General features: G+C 38.9%; 1 protein-coding gene across 1 annotated transcript in view; it reads right to left on the bottom strand.

The window, feature by feature from the left end:
• Positions 1–1,441, bottom strand: part of NPFFR1 (neuropeptide FF receptor 1) — a 58,007-nt gene extending 56,566 nt beyond the window's left edge. The window contains exons 1-2 of the mRNA XM_053449916.1: positions 1,432–1,441; positions 682–987 (exon numbers count right to left, since the gene is read on the bottom strand). Coding sequence (XP_053305891.1) covers positions 682–987; positions 1,432–1,441 — 316 coding nt within the window. The remainder of the gene's footprint in view (positions 1–681; positions 988–1,431) is intronic.
• Positions 1,442–24,906: the final 23,465 nt, after the last annotated feature.

Raw genomic sequence — 24,906 nt, 5'->3', positions numbered from 1 at the left:
GACTATGAGAGAAAGATGGCAGGAAGTAATTTGAGGTATGGAAATACAACTTTTTGTTATTAAACTTCTTTAAACAGGGTACTTTTCCACTAAGACAAAACATTATTAGACCACTTTCCATCTTCAGGTTTGAATGCATAAAAACAGCACAGAAACTTTTAGAACAGATTCCAGAGCATGTTTTGCATCATATGACAATTAAGTATTCCTCACAAATTATGAATACTGCAACATTTATTTTTCTTAAGGGTCTCAACATTTAATAGTATTAGGAATGTTGTTTCCAATATTGCATGTAGTTATAAATATGTTAAATTCAACAAAATAGGTGGAGCAACACCTTTATCTAAACCAACCTAATGTATATCTTATTCTTTACCAAAAAAAGTCTTAAGCTGTATTCCAGCAAGCTAAGGAGGAATGTGCAGAGTGTCTTGGTTCTATATTTACATACGTGTGTACTGCACATATTTTTATTTACCAGAGGTCTAAAACAGACCAATATTAATGTATTTCTGTAGACACAATTGAGGACTATGACATTGGATATTAGAAATCTGTTGACTTTGTCCATGTGAACAATATCAGCCACAAACCAGTGGCTGGTTACAAAGACAAAAAATGAAAGCATACTGGATTATGGATATTTCACATATTGCCTCACCATATAAGGTCTCTTACCTGTAATCAGGTTGTCCACCAAGGTGGTTGGCATGCAGAAGATCCCAACCAGCAAGTCACTGATTGCTAAGTTCAGAATGAACATGTTGGTCACGGTGCGCATCTGCCTGTTTTTCAGGACAATGAAACACACAGACATATTGCCTATCATGCACATAAGAAAGATGAATGTATATGCCAGAATAATAATGGCTGCAATGGCCATGGAATGTTGATAGTATAATGACAATGTTAAGTTGTCCCTGGAGACTTGGGTTGTGTTTCCTGGTCCTGAGAAGCTGGAGTTGAAAGACAAAACAAAGGATCCTGGAAAACAAGACAGAAAAAAAATTGTTAGTCCTATCGGGACACTCATGTCTTAGATTTAGTCAGATGAAATGAAAGATTACGAAATTTAGAAAAAAAGCTTTTATCCTCCAGTGGATGTGTAAACAGAAAAGGTAAAACTTTTCAAGGTTGTTTTTCTCATATGGTTTGATACTATTAAAGGCCATTGTCATTGATGATTTATAATTAAGTAGAGGTGTCTGCATCTAGATCTAAGTAAATTATAAAGTTTATTATTCCAAGAAACTAGAATCTCTGTGGGGAAGGGGACAATTTGTCATGTTTACTGTATTTATCTAGGCCTGAAAATCTTTGAATACATAGGGATCTATTCACTAAACATCAAGGTTATGTAGAAAAAGACCCCTAATTTTCTGGATTTTACTAGAATAAGTACTCCAGCATAAAAACACATCTTCATACCTGGGAACATCTCGGCTCCGGCTACCCGGAGCCTTCCCTTGCTGGACGCCGTCAGGACTGCACACTGACGTCAGCGGGCTGTCCCGCTGACGTTGGTGGGATGTCCCGCTGACGTTAGTGGGTGGTCCTGCTGGCGTTGGTGGGCGGTCCCACTGATGTGGGGGGAGTTCCCACTGATGTCAGCGGCATCCCACTGAGATCAGGGGCGTTCCCGCTGACAGCAGCGGAAAACACCCCCATTTCAAGAAAAAAATGGGCGGGGAGCAGGGCGTGTCAACACCCCGCTCCCACGACCCGGAGGATTAAGGTCTTGACCCGGAGAACTAGAGGAGCAGCGCTCACCCGGCAATCTCCGGGTCAAACACGGAGAGTTCCCAGGTATGCACACCTTGCAATGTTCTTCTTTTACTATTAACTGGGAAAAGTGAATGTATGTCATACAAAATCTGAACAATGATGTGCTGCAAACAATGTTATTAAAGTTAAATAATGTATTGTTTCAAAGTTAAGCAATTTAAATTAAAATAGAAAAAAATGTCTTATCATTAAAAATATTACAACACAGGGTAATTCATCCTCTATAGAACATTGGAATGGCTTCCTAAAAATAGTATTTTCCTGTGGTTTTATGCCCAGAAAGGATTGTGACTCATTATTTAAAAGAAAAGTAGACTAAGTTTCGAGGCAGGTGCTCTTCTCTTATTACAGTTCTAATGCAAGTTTATAAAAGGAAGTACTGTGGCTTAAACTTAAACATTAACAAAGGATTTGGGAAGAAAAATTTGAAATACTTGTTTTCCTTTTAACCCCTTACTCGTAGTACACTGTGGGACAAAGGCTAACATTTTTCAGTTTTGCAGTTTAGCTGTAATTTCCTTCTTTCTCATTTTGTGCACTAACTCCAATTATACATAGTTTTTTTTTCAGGACAAGCAGGGCTTTCTTAAGATACCATTATTTTTACCATATCATCTAATTTACTATACAAAAATGATAACATATGGTGGGTTTTTGTTAAATAAAAGGACTTTTTCTCACTTTTATTTGAAAAATATTTTATTCATCTGCAAAAACTAATAAAAAAAACCTGCTAAATAGATTCTACTATTTGTCCTGAGTTTAGAACTACCCAATGTTTTTATGTTTTTTTCTGCAAGTTATTGGGCAATAATTACAAGTAGCGTTTTGTTATTTCAAAACCATATTTTCCCGGAATCTGGTAATTCTGACTCATTTATTTGGTACTTCTTTGACGCCGGGCAATGCAATTTACCTCATCAAACCATGTATTTTTGAAAACTAGACACCCCAGGGTATTTTTAATGCTGGTATTTAACCCCCTATATGCCCCTCTGCCCTATGATATGCCTTATACCCCTATATGCCACTCTGGCATATAGGGGGTGAAAAGGCATATTATGGGGCAGAGTGGCATATAGGGGGTTAAAAGGCATTTCTGGAGGTATATATATATATATAACTGCTAACAGCAATCACACTCCTATCAAGCACAGGCAGCCAGTACATGCTGGAATCTGGGGATGATAGGAGTGTGATTACAGCCTCCCTATGCCATTTTTTGAGGTCTGATTAGAAGACGACCTCGAGCATCTGCTCTGAAAAAAACCTTGTCTTATAATGGAGCAAATATGGTATATTATTTAAAGAAATTCTTCTTGATGATAGTGATACATTTTGTTTTTAATGTAATGACTAGCTATATTTTTCATACAGTGACAGTGTGTCCAGCCTGGAGGAAGTGAATAAGGGAGAATTGCGCTCCATGGTTTTTCAAGGTCTATAGTTTCTTCAGGTGAAAGCCCAAGTAAGAGAAAATGTGTTTAATCCCTTAGCGTCCATTGACGGGTCAGGCACGTCATGCAAAAACGGTCACTTAATGATCTATGACGTGCCTGACACGTCATTTCATTAAAACAATCTTAGAAAGTGATCTACGATCACTTTCTTCTCTTAAACTGTGTTGCAGTAATGCCTCGAGGTCGAGGCATTCAGCAACACCGAGATCGGCATCGGGGACCATGTCTGGCCCTTCCCAGGGGCATCAACATCAACGATCGCCTCCTAAACTTCAGTAGACCGAACACACACCCCACAACGCTCTGTGACCGGTCACAAACGCCACTGCGAGTGATTTTTCCACTCACAAGATGGCGGCGCGTCCTGTAAAAAAAAATAACAAAGTTGGAAGAGGGTCTCCAGACTCTCTAAAGAACTCTGGCTCTCCTTGCAGGTTGAATACAGGTACTGCATTCAACCATGCAAGTCAATGGAGCCCAGCTCCATTCATAATGTGATTAGTAAAATATTTAAAAAACTATGGAACAAAAAGCTTAAAAAAAGTGGTAACATTTAAAAATAATTATGCATCAGAGGAACCATCCAGTTCCAGCAAAATGTAAAAAAAAGTCCAAAAAGAATAAAATAAAATAAAAAAATAAAGTTTATTATTATGAGCAAGTGCTAAAATTAGCGCTGTATCTTCCCAAAAATCTTGATATGGAAATAGTTAAAGTTAAAGCATTTCAAATACCCAAGGGGTGTCTAATTAAAAAAAAATGAATGGTTTGATGGGGTAAATTGGAGTGACCGGGCTCATGATAGGGCATAGGCACAGACTGACCAAAACGGGGAAAAAAAGTGCACTTCCCAAATGTGGCCTTTTAACATCCAACCCATGCATGTGTGGTATCACTGTACTCGGAAGATGTTGCTGAACACACATTGGGGTGTTGTTTGATAGTGATGTATACCTGGAGCTATGAATTTATACCCAATTTGTGTGAAAAAGGACTAGGGAAACTGTAGCAAGACGGGGAAACATGCAGCTCCGCAGCCGCTATTAGGACACGGGGGCAGTAGGACCAGATGTAAAAGTTCCAAGTAAAAAATTGCGCAAACAACCTGACAAACCCATGCATGGGTGGTATCACTGTACTCAGGAGATGTTGCTGAACACAAATTGGGGTGTTGTTTGAAAGTGACGTATATCAGGAGCTGTAAATTCATACCCGAAGCGCGATTTTAGTGATAAAAAAAACACAAAATAAATTACTACCACAAAGTTTGACAAAGGGTAGTAGTAAAATTAGTGCATGAAAAGGGTTAAAATAATAGCATTTGAAATACCCTGGGGTGTCTAGTCTTCAAAAATATACGGTTTAATGGGGTAAATTGCATTGGCCAGCTTCAAAGATACCCGAAATAGCACATGGGGGAAGATTTACCAGATTTGGAAAAATTGGTTTTGAAATAGCAAAACGCTACTTGTGCTTATTGCCCCATAATGTGCAGAAAAAGGCAAAAAAAAACATAAAAACATTGGGTATTTCTAAACACAGGACAGATAGATTCTATTTTGCAGGTTTTTTCATTAGCTTTTATGAGTAAAAGATTTTCCAAGTAAAATTCGGAAAAAGTCATTTTTTTGTCAATTTTTCACTGTATTTTATACTTTTTAAATGATAACTTATAGGATACAATCAAAACAATGACATCTAAAGAAATCCCTTCTTGTCCAGAAAAAAAAAAACAATATATAACTTATTCAGTAAACGAGTAAAAAGAAAATTGCAGCTAAACACGAGCACCGCAGAAATGTTAAAACAGCCTTTGTACTGAAGGGTACAACATACGTCATAGGTATTCTGCCTTTTTTAGTCAGATGCCTTTCTCCTCACATGAAGGCGATTTCCCCTCCTTGTAGCAGGTTATGTCCTTCGAGGTAATAGTTCATGCCTCACTTCAATATTAGCTAGACCACCTTTATGTTCACTTTTCTCTATATTTATCTCACCCATTATAACCACTCTGAAGTAGGTGGTAGTCCCACTTTGGCATTCATTTTAGTCCACTCAGGGGAATTTCTGCTGAATGTAAACAGTGTACCAATTAATTTCATTATAAACTGTCGCCCCAACCCCTAATGCTAGAAATGAAATGTCAGGATCTAACTCAACTCTATGTGTCCCCTAAATAGTATTTCTTTGAGAAAGTTTTGAATCCACAAATAGTTGAATATTTCAAGGGATGAAAGATATTATTATTAAATTAGTAGGGGAAAGGATTATTATAGTTACTGTCTAAAATGATATTATCTAAAAGGTGTCTAATCCTTTCCCATTCTTTTATTGACAGATCCTCCATTTTATGTTCTGGACTTCTAAGGTAGCAATTCAGTACCATTAAGTATTGCATTTTGCAGGTCTAGGCTTTTCTTTATCCCAGACTTTAATAGTTGGACTAAGAAACAAACAATTGTTCTTCATTGCGCCAAACCTTTAAGGGCTACTATTTATTTACCCATATAAGGAAGGACAGAGCTTTAATTCCTGTTAAATCTGACTCTGTTGTGTACCACGTTTCATGACTAGTGGAGTCTAGTTGTATATATGAACCACAATGTGTGCATGGTAGCACCAGTTTTATAAGAGAATAACCTAAACTGACTGTTAGCTAGAGTAAACCAATTTGAACAAATATCAGGGCATACAATTCTTGCAGAAGGAATTAGAATAAAGAAACATTATAGCTTGATGTATACATCTATCTAAATCAAAAGTTGAGAGTACATTATTTTAAATAACCACAATTGAAGCTGTCAAATGCCTTTTCCGTGTATAATGACTGGGTCAGCAGGGGTATGTGATTTTTCTCAGCTGCATCAAGAATATCAATCAATTTCCTGGTATTATTGCATTAAGATCTTCCTGGGAAAAAGCCAACTTTGTCTTTGTGGACTATTGAACACAAAACACCCTTAAGTCTTTCTGCTAAGACAGCTACATAGATCTTCATGTCTATATTGATTAATGAAATAGACGGTATATGTCTACCTCAATAGGATTCTTATTTTGTTTCAAAATTGGTAGCATTTTTACCTTTAGCAATCCTTTTGGAATGTTTATCGTTACCCTCTTAACTACCAATGACGTGCCAAGCACGTCTTGGAAAAACATTCAGTTAAGGAATGATAAGCAAGGGCTTGTATTTGTGGCGTGCTTTCTGTAAGTGGCCAGTTCTCTAAGTGGCCAGTTGATGCACCACAGCAGCAGAGAAGTGGTATTATAAATATAACGACACCAATTAGAACAAGACTTCACTTGTTTTTTCAGGACATATTTGTCCTATTCTAAGATAGATATGTTCCTGGGAAATAATTCCCTAGTTAACTTAGTTAAAAAGATACTGATTAATGATATTCCATGGTCGAACCATAATATGGTCACTATGGAAATAGAACTCACTAAAATGTTAAAATCAAATAGATCAAACTGGAGAATAAATGGGACCCTATTAAAAGAAAACAAAATAGTAGACTATCTAGGGCAGATAACAGAAATGTTCTTTAAAGAAAACTATAATGGGTTAGTATCAGATGATATGGTATGGTGTACTTTTAAATCAGTAATAAGAGACCATTTGATTAAAATAGAACATCAAAGAAGACGGACAAGGGGCCCATCAATAGCAGAATTATATACATCTATGTATGAAGTAAAAATAAATAAAATTAATCTAGAACAAACAGTAAAGAAGCTAGAATATCTAAAAACAAAATTTTATTATTTTGGTAACCATGCAGGAAAGCTTCTTACTAATAGGGTTAATAGAAAGAAATCAAAGAGGATGGTCACTAAGATAGTGGAGGGAGGGGTCCAGTATTTAACACCCGAGAAAATAGGTCAAGCCTTTAACAAATATTACCGAAGTTTATATATAATACCGAAGGAGGCTAGTACTCTATACAACAATTTAGGGAATTAAATTAGCTAATTAGTGAAAAAGAGATAATGGAAGTTATAACTAAAATTAAAGCAGGGAAATCCCCTGGTCCAGATGGGTTTGATGGAACATTTTATAAGATTATGAAGGGTAAGATCACAAACCCATTAACACGAGCCTTTAACCAAATCATAGCTCAAGGCCATATTCCTAAAGAATTATTAAGAGCGAATATAGCTCCTATATTAAAACCAGGGAAAGATCCAGAGAAAGTAACTAATTTTAGGCCAAGTTCCCTTTTAAACTCAGATTTAAAAATCTATTCGGCAGTGCTGGCCAATAGGATGAAGACCGTGATTAATGAGTTAGTCCATATGGACCATGTAGGGTTTATGGGTTTATCCCGAACAGGTCCTCCACAAACAGTATGCGAAGAATAGTGGACATACTAGATTTGGCAAAAAAAGAGATTTCCCTTCTGAGCCTGTCCTTGGATGCTGAAAAAGCATTTGACAGGGCCAGATGGGATTTAATGGAACACTCAGGGCATAGGGATTTGGAGATTAATTTTTAAGGGCTATCATGATTTTATATTCTACACCCACTGCAAGAACTGTAGGGGCAGGCATAATTTCGGACTGGTTCAATATATATATAATGGGACGAGACAAGGATGTCCTCTGTCACCATTACCAGTAGAGGAAAGACAAATAAAGATCGCACTAGACGCTGATGATACAATATTAACATTAGGATCCCCAGAAAGCTCCTTACCGGAACTGATGAAAGCTCTAGAATATTGTGGAAAAGTCTCTAATTATAAATTAAACATAGACAAATCAGTTGCAATGTCCATTAATATTAAGAAATCAGTTTTGGAAAATGTACAGGCAAAATATACATTTATATGGTATCCCGATGGTCTGAACTATCTGGGCATCAACATTACCCCAAATCCAGAACAAATTGTGGAAGCCAATTTTTTGCCCTTACTAAAAGAAATTAACAAAAAATTAAAACATTTAAGACAGATAGAGGTGTCCTGGAGCAGCAGAATTAAAGTAATAAAAGCATATATGTGTTCCACCATAGAAGCCGCGGCGGAAGTGCCGGCAGCAGCAGATGTTGTCCGTACACATCCCGCAGACAACCTCCTCTGCTGCTGGCACTTCTGCCGGGGCTTCTATGACTGGTGTGACATGACCTGGCTGCCCCCATTAGACACCAGGGAGTCTGAAGCACGGGGGATAAGTCTAGGGATGCATTGGTAAGTTGGGGCATGTGAGGGGTAAGTAAGAGTGGCATGGGGTTTATAAGGAATATCTGGGGGCAGAGTGGCATATAGGGGGGAATAGGGCATTTCGGGGGTGGAATGGCATATAAGGGGGTATAAGGCATATCTGGGGCAGGTGTAAAACAAATACCGTATTTGCTCGATTATAAGACAAGGTTTTTTTCCAGAGCAAATGCTCTGAAAAATCCCCCTCGTCTTATAATCGAGGTCGTCTTCTAATCAGACCTCATTCTGCTGGGGCCAGGCTGCTTACCGGGCTTTGGTCGCAAGCAGCGTCCAGGAGAACAGGAAGCTAGAACAGTCCTCACATAACTCTGCCTCACATAACTCTGGGGGCGGGGCCAACGAAGTTGCTCGCACAGCTGGGCCCCTGCAGAAGTCTGCGAGTGGGAGATCTGCAGTTCAGATAAAGGGGAGGGGGAGGGTTTTTGCACAAGTATAGAATGAATGAGTATTTAAATGTTCGTGAATGAGTGTGTGTGTGTGTGTGTGATAGCATGGATGTGTAAGGGGGGTGGGGGTGGTAGCATGGCATAGGGAGGCTGTAGTCACACTACTATCATCCCCAGGTTCCAGCATGTACTGGCTGCCTTGGCTTGATAGGAGTGTTATTGCTGTTAGCAGTTATGTATATACATATATACCTCCAGAAATGCATTTTAACCCCCTATATGCCACTCAGCCCCATGATATGCCTTTTAACCCCCTATATGTCAGAGTGGCATATAGGGGTATAAGGCATATCATGGGGCAGAGGGGCATATAGGGGGTTAAAAGGCATATCATGGGGCACAGTGGCATATAGGAGGGTATAAGATATTTCTGGAGGCAGAGTGGCATATAGAGGGTTAAAAGGCACATCATGGGGCAGAGTGGCAAATAGGGGGGTATAAGGCATTTCTGGGGGCAGAGTGGCAAGCCTGGGGGCAGATGTGCATAACTGGGGGGGGCAGGTTGGCAAATAAAAGGAAATAAAAAATATATATTTTTCTCAATCATAGCTTTTATTAAATATGAAAATTAGTTTACATGAATTAATATTTACTAGTAAAACTTTTTTCCTATAGGGTAGTCTTATATTCAGGCTTTTTGTTGTTTTTCCTAAATTAATATTTTGATTTTGGGAGGGTCGTCGTATAATCGAGCAAATACGGTAATTTTTCTCAATCATAGTTTTTATTAAATATGAAAAAATGTTTACATGTGAATTAATATTTACTAGTAAAACTTTTTTTCCTATAGGGTAGTCTTATATTCAGGCTTTTTCTTTTTTTTCCTAAATTAATATTCAAATTGTGGGGGTTGTCTTATAATTGAGCAAATACGATATTTAAAAGTTGAATGGTTGAAGGTAACAGAAAATTGTAATAAGCTGGTCAGTAAGAACAAAAAAATTAAAGAAATCACTGTGGTACTCTACAGAAGTACCAGAATGGTAAAAAATAAGGTATATAGAAGAGTATAAAGGTCTAGGTGAAGTTTGGAAAAAACTAATTTTTTTGATACATTTAATAAGTTTATCGAGGCAGAGGTTCTACCTCACTTGTCTAAGTTAAAGACAAATAAGGTGATGGGGCCAAGTTATTAAAAGAGCTTGGATTTATTTAACAAATTCACAAAAAAAAACGGCAGTAGGGACGAGTCAGGCAACTACAGCCCAGTAAGTCTTACATCTGTAGTGGGGAAATTAATGGAAACTATGTAAAAGTATAGGATCTTATGTCACATGGGCTTCAAGATCAAAAATAACATGGGTTTACCTCAGGCAGACCATGCCAAACTCATCTTATTGATTTTTTGAGGTGACTAAAATAATTGATCAAGGTGGTGGTGCAGTAGACATTGCATATCTAGATTTTAGTAAGGCTTTTAACACTGTCCCACATGGCTTATCCATAAACTGCAATCTCTGACTTTAGAGCCCAATATTGTGAGTGACAGACAATAGTGACAGAGGGTTGTAGTCAATGGAGTATATTCGGAGCAATGTCTTGTTACCAGTGGGGTACCTCAGGGATCTATACTTGGATCAATTGTCTTTAATATTTTTTTTAGTGGTATTTAAATACTTAAGGGGAGTCAACATGATAAAGGAAGAGAATTTATTTAAGGAGGAATACTACCACAGCAAGAGGACATAGTCTTAAGAGGGGCAAAGGTTTAAAAGTAACATCAGGAAATATTACTTTACTGAAAGGGTAGTGAATGCATGGAATAGCAGAAGTGATAGATGTTAATACAGTGTAGGCATTTATGCAAGCATGGGATAGGCATAGGGCTAAGCTAGGTATAAGATAAGGCCAGGGACTAAGGAAAGGATTCAGAGGTTGGCCAGACTCGCTGGACCGAATGGTTCTTATCTGCTGTCACTTTCTTTGTTTCTACGTAATGATGTGTATAGCATGTCATGGGGTGAAACAAGCATAAAAAAACTTGCTTTCTTCGTGGTGTTTCTTAAGTGGTGTTGTCGGAGTGCCTCTATACAGGGCTGGCCCAAGACATAATGCAGCCTGGGGCGAAGTTTAAAATGCTGCCCCCTGCCGATGCCAGGGGTCATTATCTACCCTTCCTCTCCCTCCCTCCCTATTATCTACCCTACTCCCCCCTTTATACTTCACTTACCTTTCAGCAGTCCTGCGACGAGTCTCCCTGCTCTGCCACAGTGCACGCTGCTTTACTGCTGAGCGCCGGAAAGGACATCATATACCAGCGCTCAGCATTACGAGCTGGCACAGAGACCGTGCTAGAGGGCTCGCAGAGGAGAGAAAGGGGCGCCGAGCGGGTACTGACAACTTGATAAGCGAAAACCACTCGGCGCCCCACTCTCTCCTCCACTTAAAAAAAAAAACGGCGCTTGGGGCGGCAAAGTGCCGCCTGGGGCAATTTCCCCACCCTGCTCCATGGTAGGGCTGGCCCTGCCTCTATATTGAGTCAGTCAGCAACACCAAAACCGACGATTGCCAAGCTGTTTCCATGCTAACCACAGGTACTCAGCTAAACCGGGCCCCTGAAATATAGCTTACACAGCCCTGTTTTAGTCACTGGCAGCTTGGAGCACAGTTCACCAACATGCTCTCAGATCTCTCTGACTAGACTGAGCACTACCTTTTATAGCCCTCCAACCACACACTTAATTGATTAATTAGTCCCAGATGTATCTGGTATCTTCCCTCAGGCTACAGTGAGAGTTAACTATTTCACCTCTAAATTTGTAGAATCACAGGACCACATTTAAGAGATGTGCAATTCAGTTTTTCAACTTGGAATTTTTACAACTATTCACCCTACCTCCATGTCTTATTTGGGACATCTTTGTAGTCCGCCAATCAAATGCTAGTATTTTAACTCTTTCCAAGCACTAATTCTACTAGCAGACTTTGTCAAACTTTTTGGTAGTAATTTTCTTTTGTTATTTTTCTCACACACATTTTACTTCAGGTATGAATTTACAGCTCCTGGTATATGTTATTGCCAAATAAAAACAACCAGCTTGACAAACTGCGATAGTTATTTTTTTGTCTTGCTTTTTCCAAAGGCTGGAGGTAGATTTATTTCATGGAAAGTGTAAACCCCCTCTTTACTAAGGGGTGTTTTTCAGAATGTTTATACTATGTTTCCTTAACCATGATTTGCCTTTTGAATTCTCCAAGCACCCACAAAAATTACTGTATTTTCCGGCGTATAAGACGACTGGGCGTATAAGACGACCCCCAACTTTTCCAGTTAAAATATAGAGTTTGGGCTATACTCGCCGTATAAGACTACCCCTCCACCCAGTATACAACAACCAGCCAATCACGGTAAGCGATGTACCTTACCGGTGATTGGCTGGTTGTTGTATACAAAGCCTCTCCACACACGCATGTATAGACATACACTGCCCTCACACACCCCTTCCTTTACACACATATACACGTACACACCAGCTTACAAACACACATATACACATACACTGCCCTTACACACACCTGTCCATACACAGACATATACATACATACACTGCCCTTACACACACACACGTATATATATATATATATATATATATATATATATATATATCTACACATACTAACATACGCCTGTCCATACATACACATTTATACACTGCCCTCACCACACACCCCTGCCTTTACACACACAAATATATATATATATATATATATATATATACACACCAGCTGAAAAACACACAAATACCTACACTGCTCTTACACACACCTGACCATACACATACACTGACCTTACACACACACACACACACACACATATATACACATACACTGCACTTACACCCCTTTCTCCCCATCTCTTACCTTTCTCATCTTCTATCTTCCATCCAGTTGTGGAAGCTTGAGGTCTGTCATTTCAGACCTCTGCTTACCTGCTCCATCATCATCACGTGCCGGCAATTGATGCCGAGCGCCGGGATATGACGCCATCCCCGCGCTCGGCATCAATAGCCGGCGCATAGTGATTAGGGAGCACGGAAGCCGAGGTCTGAAGTGCCAGACTTCGAGCTCCCTAATGTTGGGCTAGTTAGAGGGAGGTCGTGATCTCCCCAACCAGCCCTGCATATCGAGCGCCCGCTGATCAGGGCTAGTTGGAGAGATCACGATCTTGCACCTACCTCGGCCCTGAAGACCGGCCCAGGGGAGGCGGCTTCTCCGCTCGCCCCTCCCTTAGAGATTCGCTACAGTTTTAGGGGCTTTGTGGGGAATCGTGATTCTCCAGTCCGGCTCGGTAAGTTTCAGCACCCGGCGTATAAGACGACCCCCAACTTTTGAGAAGATTTTCATGGGTTAAAAATTCGTCTTCTACGCCGGAAAATACGGTATTTATTGTTTTTGCAAGGACAGATATAGCTTTCTTTGGATACATTTTTAAAATGTATAGTCCAACATTTAGTATTAATAATACATTTCTTCCAATATTTCACTTTGAAAATGGTACACAACTAGTTTACATTTTTCGCTGTAGTAGGAGTGCCAGTAGTAACATAGAAACATAGAAAGTGACGGCAGATAAGAACCAGTAGGCCCATCCAGTCTGCCCAACCTCTGAGTACTTTCCTTTAGTACTTGCCCTTATCCTATATCTAGCTTGGCCTTATGTCTATCCCATGCTTGCTTAAATGACTTTACTGTATTAACATCTACCACTTCTGCTGGAAGGCTATTCCATGCGTCCACTACCCTTTACGTAAAGTAATATTTTCTGATGTTACCATTAAACCTTTGCCCCTCTAGTTTATGGTTGTGTCCTCTTGTTGTGGTAGTACTTCTCCTTTTAAATAAACTATCTTCCTTTACCTTGTTGATTCCCTTTAAGTATTTAAATGTTTCTATCATATCCCCCCTGTCACGTCTTTTTTTCTAGGCTATATAGGTTAAAATCCTTTAACCTGTCCTGGTAAGGTTTATCCTGTAATCCATAAACCATTTTAGTAGCCCTTCTCTGCACAACATTTCTATATCTTTCTGGAGATACGGTCTCCAGTACTGTACACAATAGTAGTTTCTGTAGTAGATAGTTTACCTGATATACATTTTCTGTAAGTATTCTGTGTGGATATAAACAGACAACAGTTACAGTGTTTCCAGATACATGCTAGTGGCACACACTGCTGTTTGTGATAGGAGTAGTGTATTAGATCTATACACATCTATACGGTGGTAAAGATTGAATGGGTGTCAGGAACCACTTTTCCGCTGCCTGAACCATGGCATTTTTATACCTGTGGCATTTAAATCTGCTACCACTAGTGGCCACCCTCCGCCCTCGGGAGCACTTAGAACTCAGGTGTGCCTTGTTACCTGGGTTGAGCCCTAGTCAATACATACAGCTGGGCCTTGTTACCTGGATTACCCTGCCTTTATGAACCTGCCCTGAACCTGTTGTGTCTTTGTTTGTATAATAATGCATTGTGGGTTACAGACCGAACCCCAAGTATCCCCTGCACATGGGCTCCTACCCGACCTGATCACCCAAATCCTGACAATGGGATCCAAAGACCCAAATATCTAAGGCCTGGGGAAAAGGCACATCGAAAAGGGGAGCGATCACCCCAAGCATCCTTGGCCTGCGGGAATATCGGGAGTGCTTCTGTTTTGGCAGTGTTCACTAAAAACCTTGAGGCTTTATGAAACATAGTAAAGATGTCCATAAGCAGAGGAATGGATTGTTTTGGATTAGAAAGAAACAAGAGTGGCTCAACTGCGAAAGCGACCACCCTTAATTCGGTCCCCCCACAGGAGTTCCCTCCAACTGCCCCTCAGGATCATAATTCCCTTTTTTGACATCTTTGAAACAGCCAATTCAATTTACCCCATTAAACATATTTTTGGAAAACTGGACACCCAGGTTTTTTTAAATGTTTGGGAAAATACAGTGCCAATTTTAGGACTTGCTCATAATTATTTTTATTAATTTTATTTATTTTTTTACATTTTTTGGACATATTTTTCTTGAACTGCATTATTCTCCTAATGATGTCATGGTGATGTGAGTAGGGTCTCATTTTTAAATTGATTTACATTTTTTTTAAACAATTCACATTTTTAATTTTTTATATATTTTTTTTTTTATTTCACAAATCACATAGTGATTGTAAAGTTCACAGAAGAGTCTGGAAAAGAAAGGTTTCTGACTATATAGAGACACTTCAGAAACTCTGGCTAAGCTTAGAAGGTGATATATGATACTTTTTTTCAGCCGCCAGGCGCCACTATACCGTATTTGCTCGATTATAAGACAACTCTGATTATAAGGCAACATATTTAATAAAAGTATGATTGAGAAGAATGCATTTTATGTTTTTATTTCCTTTTATTTGCCAACCTGCCCCCCAGTTATGCACATCTGCCCCCCCCAGATATGCCCCTCTGATCCCCAGAAATGCCTTACACCCCCTATATGCCACTCTGCCTCCCGGATATTCCTTTTAACCCCCTATTTGCCACTCTCCCCACCTGATATTCTTTTTAACACCCTACATGCCACTCTCCCCACCTGATATTCTTTTTAACACCCTACATGCCACTCTCCCCACCTGATATTCTTTTTAACACCCTATATGCCACTCTGCCTTAGAAAGCCCTTATACCCCCCCCATGTGCCACTCTCACCCTCCCCGACTTACCAGTGCTTCCCCAGACTTGTCCCCCGTGCTTCAGATTCCTTGGTGTGTAGTGGTGGCAGTCGGTGAAGGTCTGCGCGATGCCGCAGCCCTTCCGCCGGAGTTTCTATGAATGAGCATAGGAAGGTCATGTGACGCTGGCGCTCTGTCATAGAAGCCCCGGCCGGAAAGGAAGATCCAGGTCCCCTGCAGCACTGCGGGGGATCTGGACCTTAGTCTTGTAGTAAGACGTCTATTTAAGGTCTGATTAGAAGATGGCATTGAATATAAGAAAGAAAGTGCACCCTCTAGGTATACAAACAACAACACATGACATATTACACCGTGTCATGTTTAATTCAACAAAAATAAAGCCAAAATGCAGAAACCATGTGTGAAAAACAAAGCACACCCTTATTGCTTCCATAGGAAAAAGAATGCTAAGTAGTGGAGAGGTGCTGCTGATCAAATGCCCTTGATTAATTGATCATCAGCAAGTGTAACCACCTCTATAAAAGCCAGAGTTTTAGCAGCTTTCTGGTATGGAGCATTCAGGTGTCTGTTAACACAATGCCAAGGAGGAAAGACATCAACAATGATCTTAGAGAAGCAACTGTTGTTGTCCATCAATCTGGGAAGGGTTATAAGGCCACTCCCAAACTGTTTTTAAGTCCATCACTCTACAGTGAGAAAGATTGTTTAAAATTGGAAACCATTCAAGACCGTTGGCAATCTTCCCAGGACTGGACATCCCAGCACATTCATCCCACGGTCAGACTGTGCAATGATCAGAGAAATTGCAAAAAAACAAGAGTTACATCTCAGACTCTTCAGGCCTCAGTTAACTTGTTAAAAGTTCACCACAGTCCAATTAGAAAAATACTGAACACATATGGTTTGTTTGGAAAGGATGCCAGGAGAATCATGGCAGCCCAGCTTAGGTTTGCAAAGTTGCATCTGAAAAAAATACAAGACAGGCAAAAGGAAACATAATCCAGGTATCAGGCTGAGGTCAGTAAACAGAGAAATCATGATACAATAGGACCAGGACTGCAGTATATGAACATTAGAAACAACAGAGTAGAGAGACCTGGCTCAGACTTTTATATTGATTAACCCCTTAAGGACAATGGGCGGTCCCTAAACCCATTGAAAACAATGCATTTTGAGCCCGTACATGTACAGGCTTTGTCATTAAGGGGTTAAAGAGGCTGCAGGTGCTGGTGTTGATAAGATGACCAGCAAGTGAGTATCACAAATGCAGTGGACAAAAATAGCAGTTAAGATATATATTACTGCTGAAAGAAAGCTCCGGTGATGAAGTACTGGTGGCAGAGAGACCGCACACAGTCTAGAGTGAACCTCATTCAAGACCCGGCCTGACATTGTCTCTCTCTCAGATCATCTTGAATTGCTGTGAGGGTCATTGTGTGTTTATCTTTGTTTCATGTTTCTCTCTTTCTTTTTAACTTCTTATTTCATCAAGCATCGGGTAAAGTACAAAAGAGGTATAAACTGCTTATTAATAAGCGTAAAACATTGCATTGTTACTTATATTCAGTCTTCAATATTTATGTTCAAAATGTATTTAATATTATTTACTCTTTTCTAACCCTCTTATCAAGTGGAATAATAATCCAAAATATAAAAAGATTGCAGATACAAGATACATATTGAGTATTAAATATATATATATATATATGTACACAAAAAATAAGGGTTATAGTAGTATAGCCTCCAAATGAAAGCTATTAATTTCAGTTACAGTTTTAATTCAATATTTTTGGTCTTTCTTTCCTTTCTCACACACGATTATCTGAAGGAAGTGAGGCATCCCACACAAATTTGCTCACTCTAAAAAATTGGTTACACATCTGTATTCCAGATGAACAGTCTACCTAATTATTTCTGAATCATGTTCCTCTAATTCATATTATATCTCTGTGTACACAGATAGGTAAAGTGTGAGACACACTGCCCAAAAATAGAGAATCCAGGTGAAAATTAGTATTCCATTCATTGACAGAAACAACAAATAGCCAAAGAATTTAGAACTAACAGAGAACAGTACTTTATGCAAGTGCTAGCCTTGCTAAGGTACGATTACATATAATGATATGGTCTGAATAATAGCTGAAATAGCATAGATTCGTCTTTGTAGGGCATGTGAATGTAAAATGACACCTTCATAGTTAGTCTATTGTAACCAGATCTTTTATTCAAAACACATCTTACAGCTACAACAGTCAGTCACTTCAGCACCATGGACAGCAGCTTCAAATGTGTTTTTCATTTTCCACCGACTGACTTTGTGTTGAAAATATGAGTTACCGTCAAGCTGAGAGTGAATGGGAAGATGTTACGCTTGAGTTCTTATTCCCTGCCAAAGCATACCTGGTGGCAGACCTATGTAATAAAAAGCTAAATATCCTTGTGTCGTATGTGGTGGGGAACATGGATATGAGATGTAATGACTGTCAGGGATTCTGTATACATGCCACGATGATGTGATTTATGCACCTAAAAATTATTTTTAAACACATTAATGAGAACCTCTGCATACATTTTTTATGAATGTTGTCACTGACAAAGTACACAGTAAAAATAATATATTTCTATTACTTTTTTCTATTAAATTAACATTTTTGCTTCATGGAGGGTCAGACACTTAAATGTAATTCCATGAAGTTTTACTTTATCGAGAGGGTGGTATATAAATGGAAGAGCATCCCAGCAGAAGTAGTCGAGGCTAATACCATGAGGGAATCTAAACATGCATGGGATAGGCTTAAAGCTAGCCTGAATCGAAGACAAGACCAGGGACCGTTTAAGGTCTCTGTCTCTACATCCAGAAAAAATTGGGCAGGGAAGATGGTCCAAGTGGTTCTTATCTCCTCTTAAATTGTATGTTGTTAAGATGTTGACTGCTGATTGAATTGAACTCGCGCAGAGCATATAATGTAAATTTGATTATGTTTGTGCTGTTACCGTATTACAGTGTTATATGACTGTATTTTAAGCAAGAAATGAATTTAGCTTTAGGCAAATTACAGCTCTCCAGACAATGCTGTTACGTGAACACATAATTCTTACAACTTGTAGAATCAAATCTCTTAGTCTGAGTATGTTATCATGATGTTGCTGATTAACTGTTTAATGCCTCTTAAGATGTTCTTTTAGGTCTTAAAAAAGTGGCCCAAACAACCATAGAAGTAATAGCATGTGCTGCATTTTCAGACAACCTGATTTTCCCTTTCTGGCTCTGACCTGCAGAGACAATATACTGACACTCACATTAGAAGTCCAGACATTCCCTACAAGAGGTGTCATTACTAACACTGTTGAAGAGAACCAGTAGTGTCTGTGCGGATTCAGATGGTCCCTTTAATAATCCCCCTCACAATGATCACACTTTTGTAATCAGGAAAGCAGGGCTGATTTTCCTTATTATTTAAAAAGGTGGGAAAGGGCAGATCATCAAAGACATGGATGGAACTTGAGTGAGAACACTTGGAGCTTCTTAGACCCAGCTCCAAATGTAAACAGTTTTTTTCACTTGCCTTGGTGGTTAAGCATCATTTCTCACTCCCAAGGGGATCTGCCATTAGACAGAATTCCTATTATTTACTCAGCTCCAAACACAGACAGGCCAATCCTTCATCTCTGTTGCTTAGGATGCTCCCACATATAATACAAAATCTCACACTTGAACATAAATGAATTTACATACTTTTAAAACAAAAGTTTTAAATACAAAATGCACTGAGCCACATTGATGTCATCAGGACAACTTCCTCAAGTTATGTGCAACAACTGGCGACATCAGTGCTGAGAAATGTGAGTGCCCTCTTAAGAAAATAAGCCCTCCTCCATACATTGGCCTCAGTGGATGAGACTCTGGGAAGGCACCTGGTTTTCCTTCCACTACCAAAGCTCTTGTTATAATACTTATCATATACAGTATATGTGGCTCATATTTGTGTAAAACAGACGTTTTTGTTTGTCCCATAATATAAATCTCACAATTGAGTACTGAATTCACACATTTGCAGAACCATGCTTACTTTAGATTTAAGACAGGAAACATACATGAAGGAAGGGCGCCATTTTGGGTTACACCTTGTAGTAAAGGGTGAGAACAAACGTCACAATGCTTTTTCCAAAAAAAGCTGTAGTAACCAGAACCTCTGAGGAAAACTAGATGAGTTTCAAGGTATGTTAGACGATTCCCTTATGCAAGTTTATATATCACAGGGAGTCTAGAACTCTTAATAAATAAATAATGAATAGATTGTGGCTCCTGAAAAGAACACGTGCATCAGAAGATTAATAAAACTAAATGCCATGCTGTTGTGTGGGTGTTTATTGATTGCATGTCATTTTCTTTATGTAGTAAACCCACAAAGATAGTAAATATAGTACATTTATTCAATATACCATGAATTCCTGTAACCATTTGTTTGTCAATATACATCTAGGGGGTGTTTAGACATTTTATGATGTGAAGGTGCTCTGTTCTGTGGAATTTGTTTAATTATAGAGTAATAATCAAAAGAGATGCAATTGACAACTTTGTGTATTCAATGACACTGAAATTAAATGTTATAGTATTTTATCTATTAAACATTATGGTGTATTTGTCACGCAATGCTTTACATGTTATAGTATTGTTAGTAAAACATAATACAAATAATTTCATTTCACCGGAATACATTTTTTTTTTTGACAATGGAGACGGAAAATGATCAATAAAGGGTGTTTACCCTGGTCAAATCTGAAGGGCTTCCTGCCCACCATGAATTACTGGTACTTAAATGGTTAATATATTTCACAGAAGGGCAATTATATTTAGCATCACCTGCTATGCAACGGAAAACTCTACTGCAATACAGGCTTACAATAAGCAGCAGAAATTAAGGATGTCAATGGAAATCTGAGATCAAAATCAAAACGGCTCACATAAGTTAGTAACTCCCTAGCTGCAAAAGCAGCTGTGCTAGCAATTCATTGTCTACAGAAGCTAATTAATATTTGTGTATGGTGCTGTATTTCATACGTGACTCAGGGGCAGTTTGTCGAATGACACCGCTGAATGTTGTTGTAGTAGTTGTAACACTGTCCCAAAATAATTATTTAATCAGGAAACATTTTCCTTTTTTTCATAATTTTACAAGGGAATTCCAAATTGTCAGATGATTCAAATGTACTCCTCACATGCAGTCCTTAAACGATTCTGGTTTTTATGTGCAACTAAAACTAAAGAGAAAATGTTCTCAGCGTTGTGAATATAGGATGGGAGAAATATTTTGAGTCCTGGATCAGTACTTCTCTCCCAACCCTGTACCTCCAAGCTAAATATTACAGATTTAGACTCAAGATGTGAAGAGGGGAAGTACAAAATAACTCAGTTTGTAGTGACACAGCCATTCAGTATCTCCTCATTTGAGCACAGATCGATACCCTGTAGTGATACTTTCATGCTCAGGGACTAAAGCTGCAGATACTAAACAATTGTCTTTATTATTCTACACCATGCACTTTGTAATGGCTAGTTTACAGAAAAACTGTTAACTTGTTTACATTCATATTACTATATTCACAATACACGTTGATAATGCAGTGGCCGCAATTGATAACACAGAAATCTGTGTGTGTGTGGGGGGGGGGGTTGTTTGCATAAAAAGACATTGCACATATTATGTATTCTTCACAAACTTATCACATTGCCATTTTAAGTGGAAATGTACCAAGCAATCAGTTGGGACCTTGATCCAAGATTGCCACCACTTTCGACTTTGGAGTAAGGAATATCGCTAGTAAACACTAAAAAAGAATTTCTTAACTGTAGAGTGCAAGAAGGGTTCTGCTGGAAAGGCATGGTTGGTTGAGAAGGCTTTTGGACAAAGCAAGTATGCAAAGTCATATGATCTATTAAATAGTATTACCCCTGCAGGGTTTATAAAATAGCAAGTAAATTATAATGTACAAGGCTTATATTCAAGTGATTGCTACCTTGCAGGATACATCTTTTAAATATACATTTTCAATCGCATAAGAGGTCTGTTCATCTCTATATAGAGGCTTATTCCCAAAGCAAAACATTTTTGGATTTAATAACTAAAATGTAATAAAACAAGATTTTTTATCCCAGTAGTTAGTTTTAACTGTTAATTTACTTAGTTATTTCAGTGCATTTTTCATCTTCATTGATAACTAATCAATTCTTGCTACAGATCTGGGGACTGTGATAAATACGGCATTATCCCTTTGGGTGCCCGCAGGGTGCAATGCCCTGCAAAAGCATTCTGTAAACATCTGCCACTCCAAAAGAACAGTCATTATCAAGACACAATAATAGCACTGGTTCTATACATAATGCATTTTGCCAACCCCCATTCCTGTTTACATTCTGTGTTAATAAAATATTACATAATTACACGATCGAGTGTCACGTCTGTAATTAAAGTTGTTATTTAATAAAAACAATAATGTAAATAACTGTTACATAACCACGCATATATATACACTCACTGCAACGAGAAAAACAAACATTTAACAGTAACACATCCTTGCATCCTCTTCTGCTTTCTAGCAAATATATTTCGATTGCTGCTGCTAGCTTAGCACCTGACCCAGACCAGGTATACAAGAATATAATCTGAGCCACAATGTCAGTATTTTCCATGAAATATGGGTCTCAAGTCCATTGAGAACCAAAAAAAGGAAGCGTAAGGCAAGATCTGGAGCCGTTTTTGGTCTGCAACTCCTATCGTGCTCATCCAGCATAAAGGCTGTGATTCATAGAACCTGGGATATGATTTGCTACCACTTTTGTAGTAGGGTTAAAGTGAGGAGCGTCTTGTTTCACCAAATGCAGATTCATGTGTGAACACTCTGGTGTTTCTGGATATGAGAAAAAGGTGCATAGCCACTGCAGCCACTGTATGGAAGCCAGGACCACCAGGCAAACTAAGGCATTCTCTAAACAGATAGTACTTTGCTTTTTCTTTACAGCATCCGTGTGGATGAGAAACCAGATACCCAGAGGAGGGCTGGTACCATTAAGCCCATGGGGCAAGCTCAATAGATTGGACCACTAACATAATGTTCCAAGCCATTTGCCCAACAACATGTCCAATGTGCACTATCCCGTTTAGCACTTCCCAAAAAGGATTACACAGACATCCCTAAAATGATCACAGAAAGAAGGCAGCCCCACAGCACGTATTATCCTTGACAGCCAGCCAATATTTGCCAGCCCTATGTTTGAAAACACAAGTAAAACATAAACAAAAAAAAGGTAATATCCCAACATCTTCAAACCAGAGTAGCGGGGCAGTGGGGGGGATTAATGCCTACCCCCCACCTTGCCAATCCTCCCCGTCATACCCAAGAGACACGAAATAGTTAATAACTATACTATAGTTAACTACTACATCTTACATAATAAAGAATTATCCAAGTTGCCTTCACCTGCACAACGTGTTCAAATAATGGCAAACTCAAGAAAAGAATGATGCTTAGTAACAAATGTTGCTCACCATCCATTACGTTGGTTAATGCAGTGATGGGCAGTGGAAGCCCTCCAGTTCTTGATGTGAGGACAGCTTCTACTCTTATTGGAATTCCTCTGAATTCTTATGAATTTGCCGCAGACGGTATTACATTCAAATAATTCAGTCTAGATCTAGATCAGACTAAACACTTACGCACGTTTACACGTGTCCCTCTCTGTCTTGATTTTTGAGAGCTCCAGGATTGTCAGTTATCCCCTAGCTCTTCGTGCTAGTCTGTTTAGCATATATATATATTCTCATCATCAAATGTCCTTTAAACTTCGCGGAGGGTTAAAGAAAAATACAAGTCAATAACCAAAATAATCCCCCATAATCTTCCGCAACAGGAGAAATAACGAGGGACCCTTCCTTGGTGAATCAAGTCGGTGGCGTCCTGTGAGTCATTAGAGTTACATGGTCTTCAAATGCAGATGTTTGTTTGTTGTGGATGCAGTGGATGTGAACAATCTTAATAAATAGAGTTGAGGGAGAAAAACATGTAAAACAAAAGTGTAAACACAATTGTGTGTATATCGTTAGCCTGGTTTCAGATCTGCAGGGGTTATCTCTGTGCGGATTGCAGACTGACAGGAGAGCTGCTTTTCCAGCCAGAAGTATTTTCTTCCTCTTCGCAGTCAAATCCTTGCCCTGAGTTTCCTCCCTTTATTAGTGTTTTTTATTCTGAGTCATCAGCAGCAATACAGCAGTCCCTTACCTCGTGCTGGAAGGGGCAGGGGTCCTCATGTTGATTCTCACTTCATTCCCCCATTGCTATGGAGACCACTGGTAAACCTATGGCAAGCACAGCCGTGATTCCAAGTACACGTAGTGTGAATAACAACTCCCACTACGCTTAGCCAGACTCAGAGTGTGTTTAAAATCGTTTCATTGGGTCTTCTTCCTTGATTCATCAAGCAGGTATACGATCTCTATGGAGGATAGATCTATTCTCCCTCCAGCTGTTCATTCTAAAGGATCTGTCAAACCTTGTGCATTTTGAGTGTCAAAGCAGGTTGCTGCCCGATTAACTCAAGTGAGCTGACCCTTTGCTGACTTTGAATCTCCATATATATACAGAACATATACATTTGTGTTACACAGACACAAAAATTATATTAATACAGATGGGATAGCTAACAGTTACCGTACTGTGCTTTTAAACATGCTGATTTCCCGAATATGAGGATTTTATATTATATATTTATATTTTTTATTATTCATAAGGGATTTCTTTCAGGACAGTTTACATTTGGCACTGGGTAAAATCTCTCTTATAAATATATGAGATCCTTCCAGATATGTGAATGTTTGGTCTAAATACAGCTGAATGGAGCCATACATTTTCCCCTATCAATATTGCCTTATCTTTGCATATTTTACATAAATACAACAGGGCCACATTCATTCTGTTGGATCCACGCTTACATCACATCTCTACAGCCAGATCCTTGCATATTTCAAATCTATAAAGCTGGATCCTCACCTATTTCAGATCTATACATCCGTATCCTCGCATATTTCGCCTCGATACATCCATATCCTCGCATATTTCGCCTCGATACAGCCAGATCCTTGCATATTTCAAATCTATAAAGCTGGATCCTCACCTATTTCAGATCTATACATCCATATCCTCGCATATTTCGCCTCGATACAGCCAGATCCTTGCATATTTCACAACTATGTAGCTAGACTCTTTTATATTTCACATCTATACAACCAATTCTTGCAAAGTACACATCTATACAGACATATTAAAGCGTAATAAA

This window comes from Spea bombifrons, chromosome 11, assembly GCF_027358695.1.
Source record: "Spea bombifrons isolate aSpeBom1 chromosome 11, aSpeBom1.2.pri, whole genome shotgun sequence".
NCBI lineage: Eukaryota > Metazoa > Chordata > Amphibia > Anura > Pelobatidae > Spea > Spea bombifrons.
Note: the sequence above shows the minus strand (reverse complement) of the source record. Positions and strands in the feature narration are given on the sequence as shown.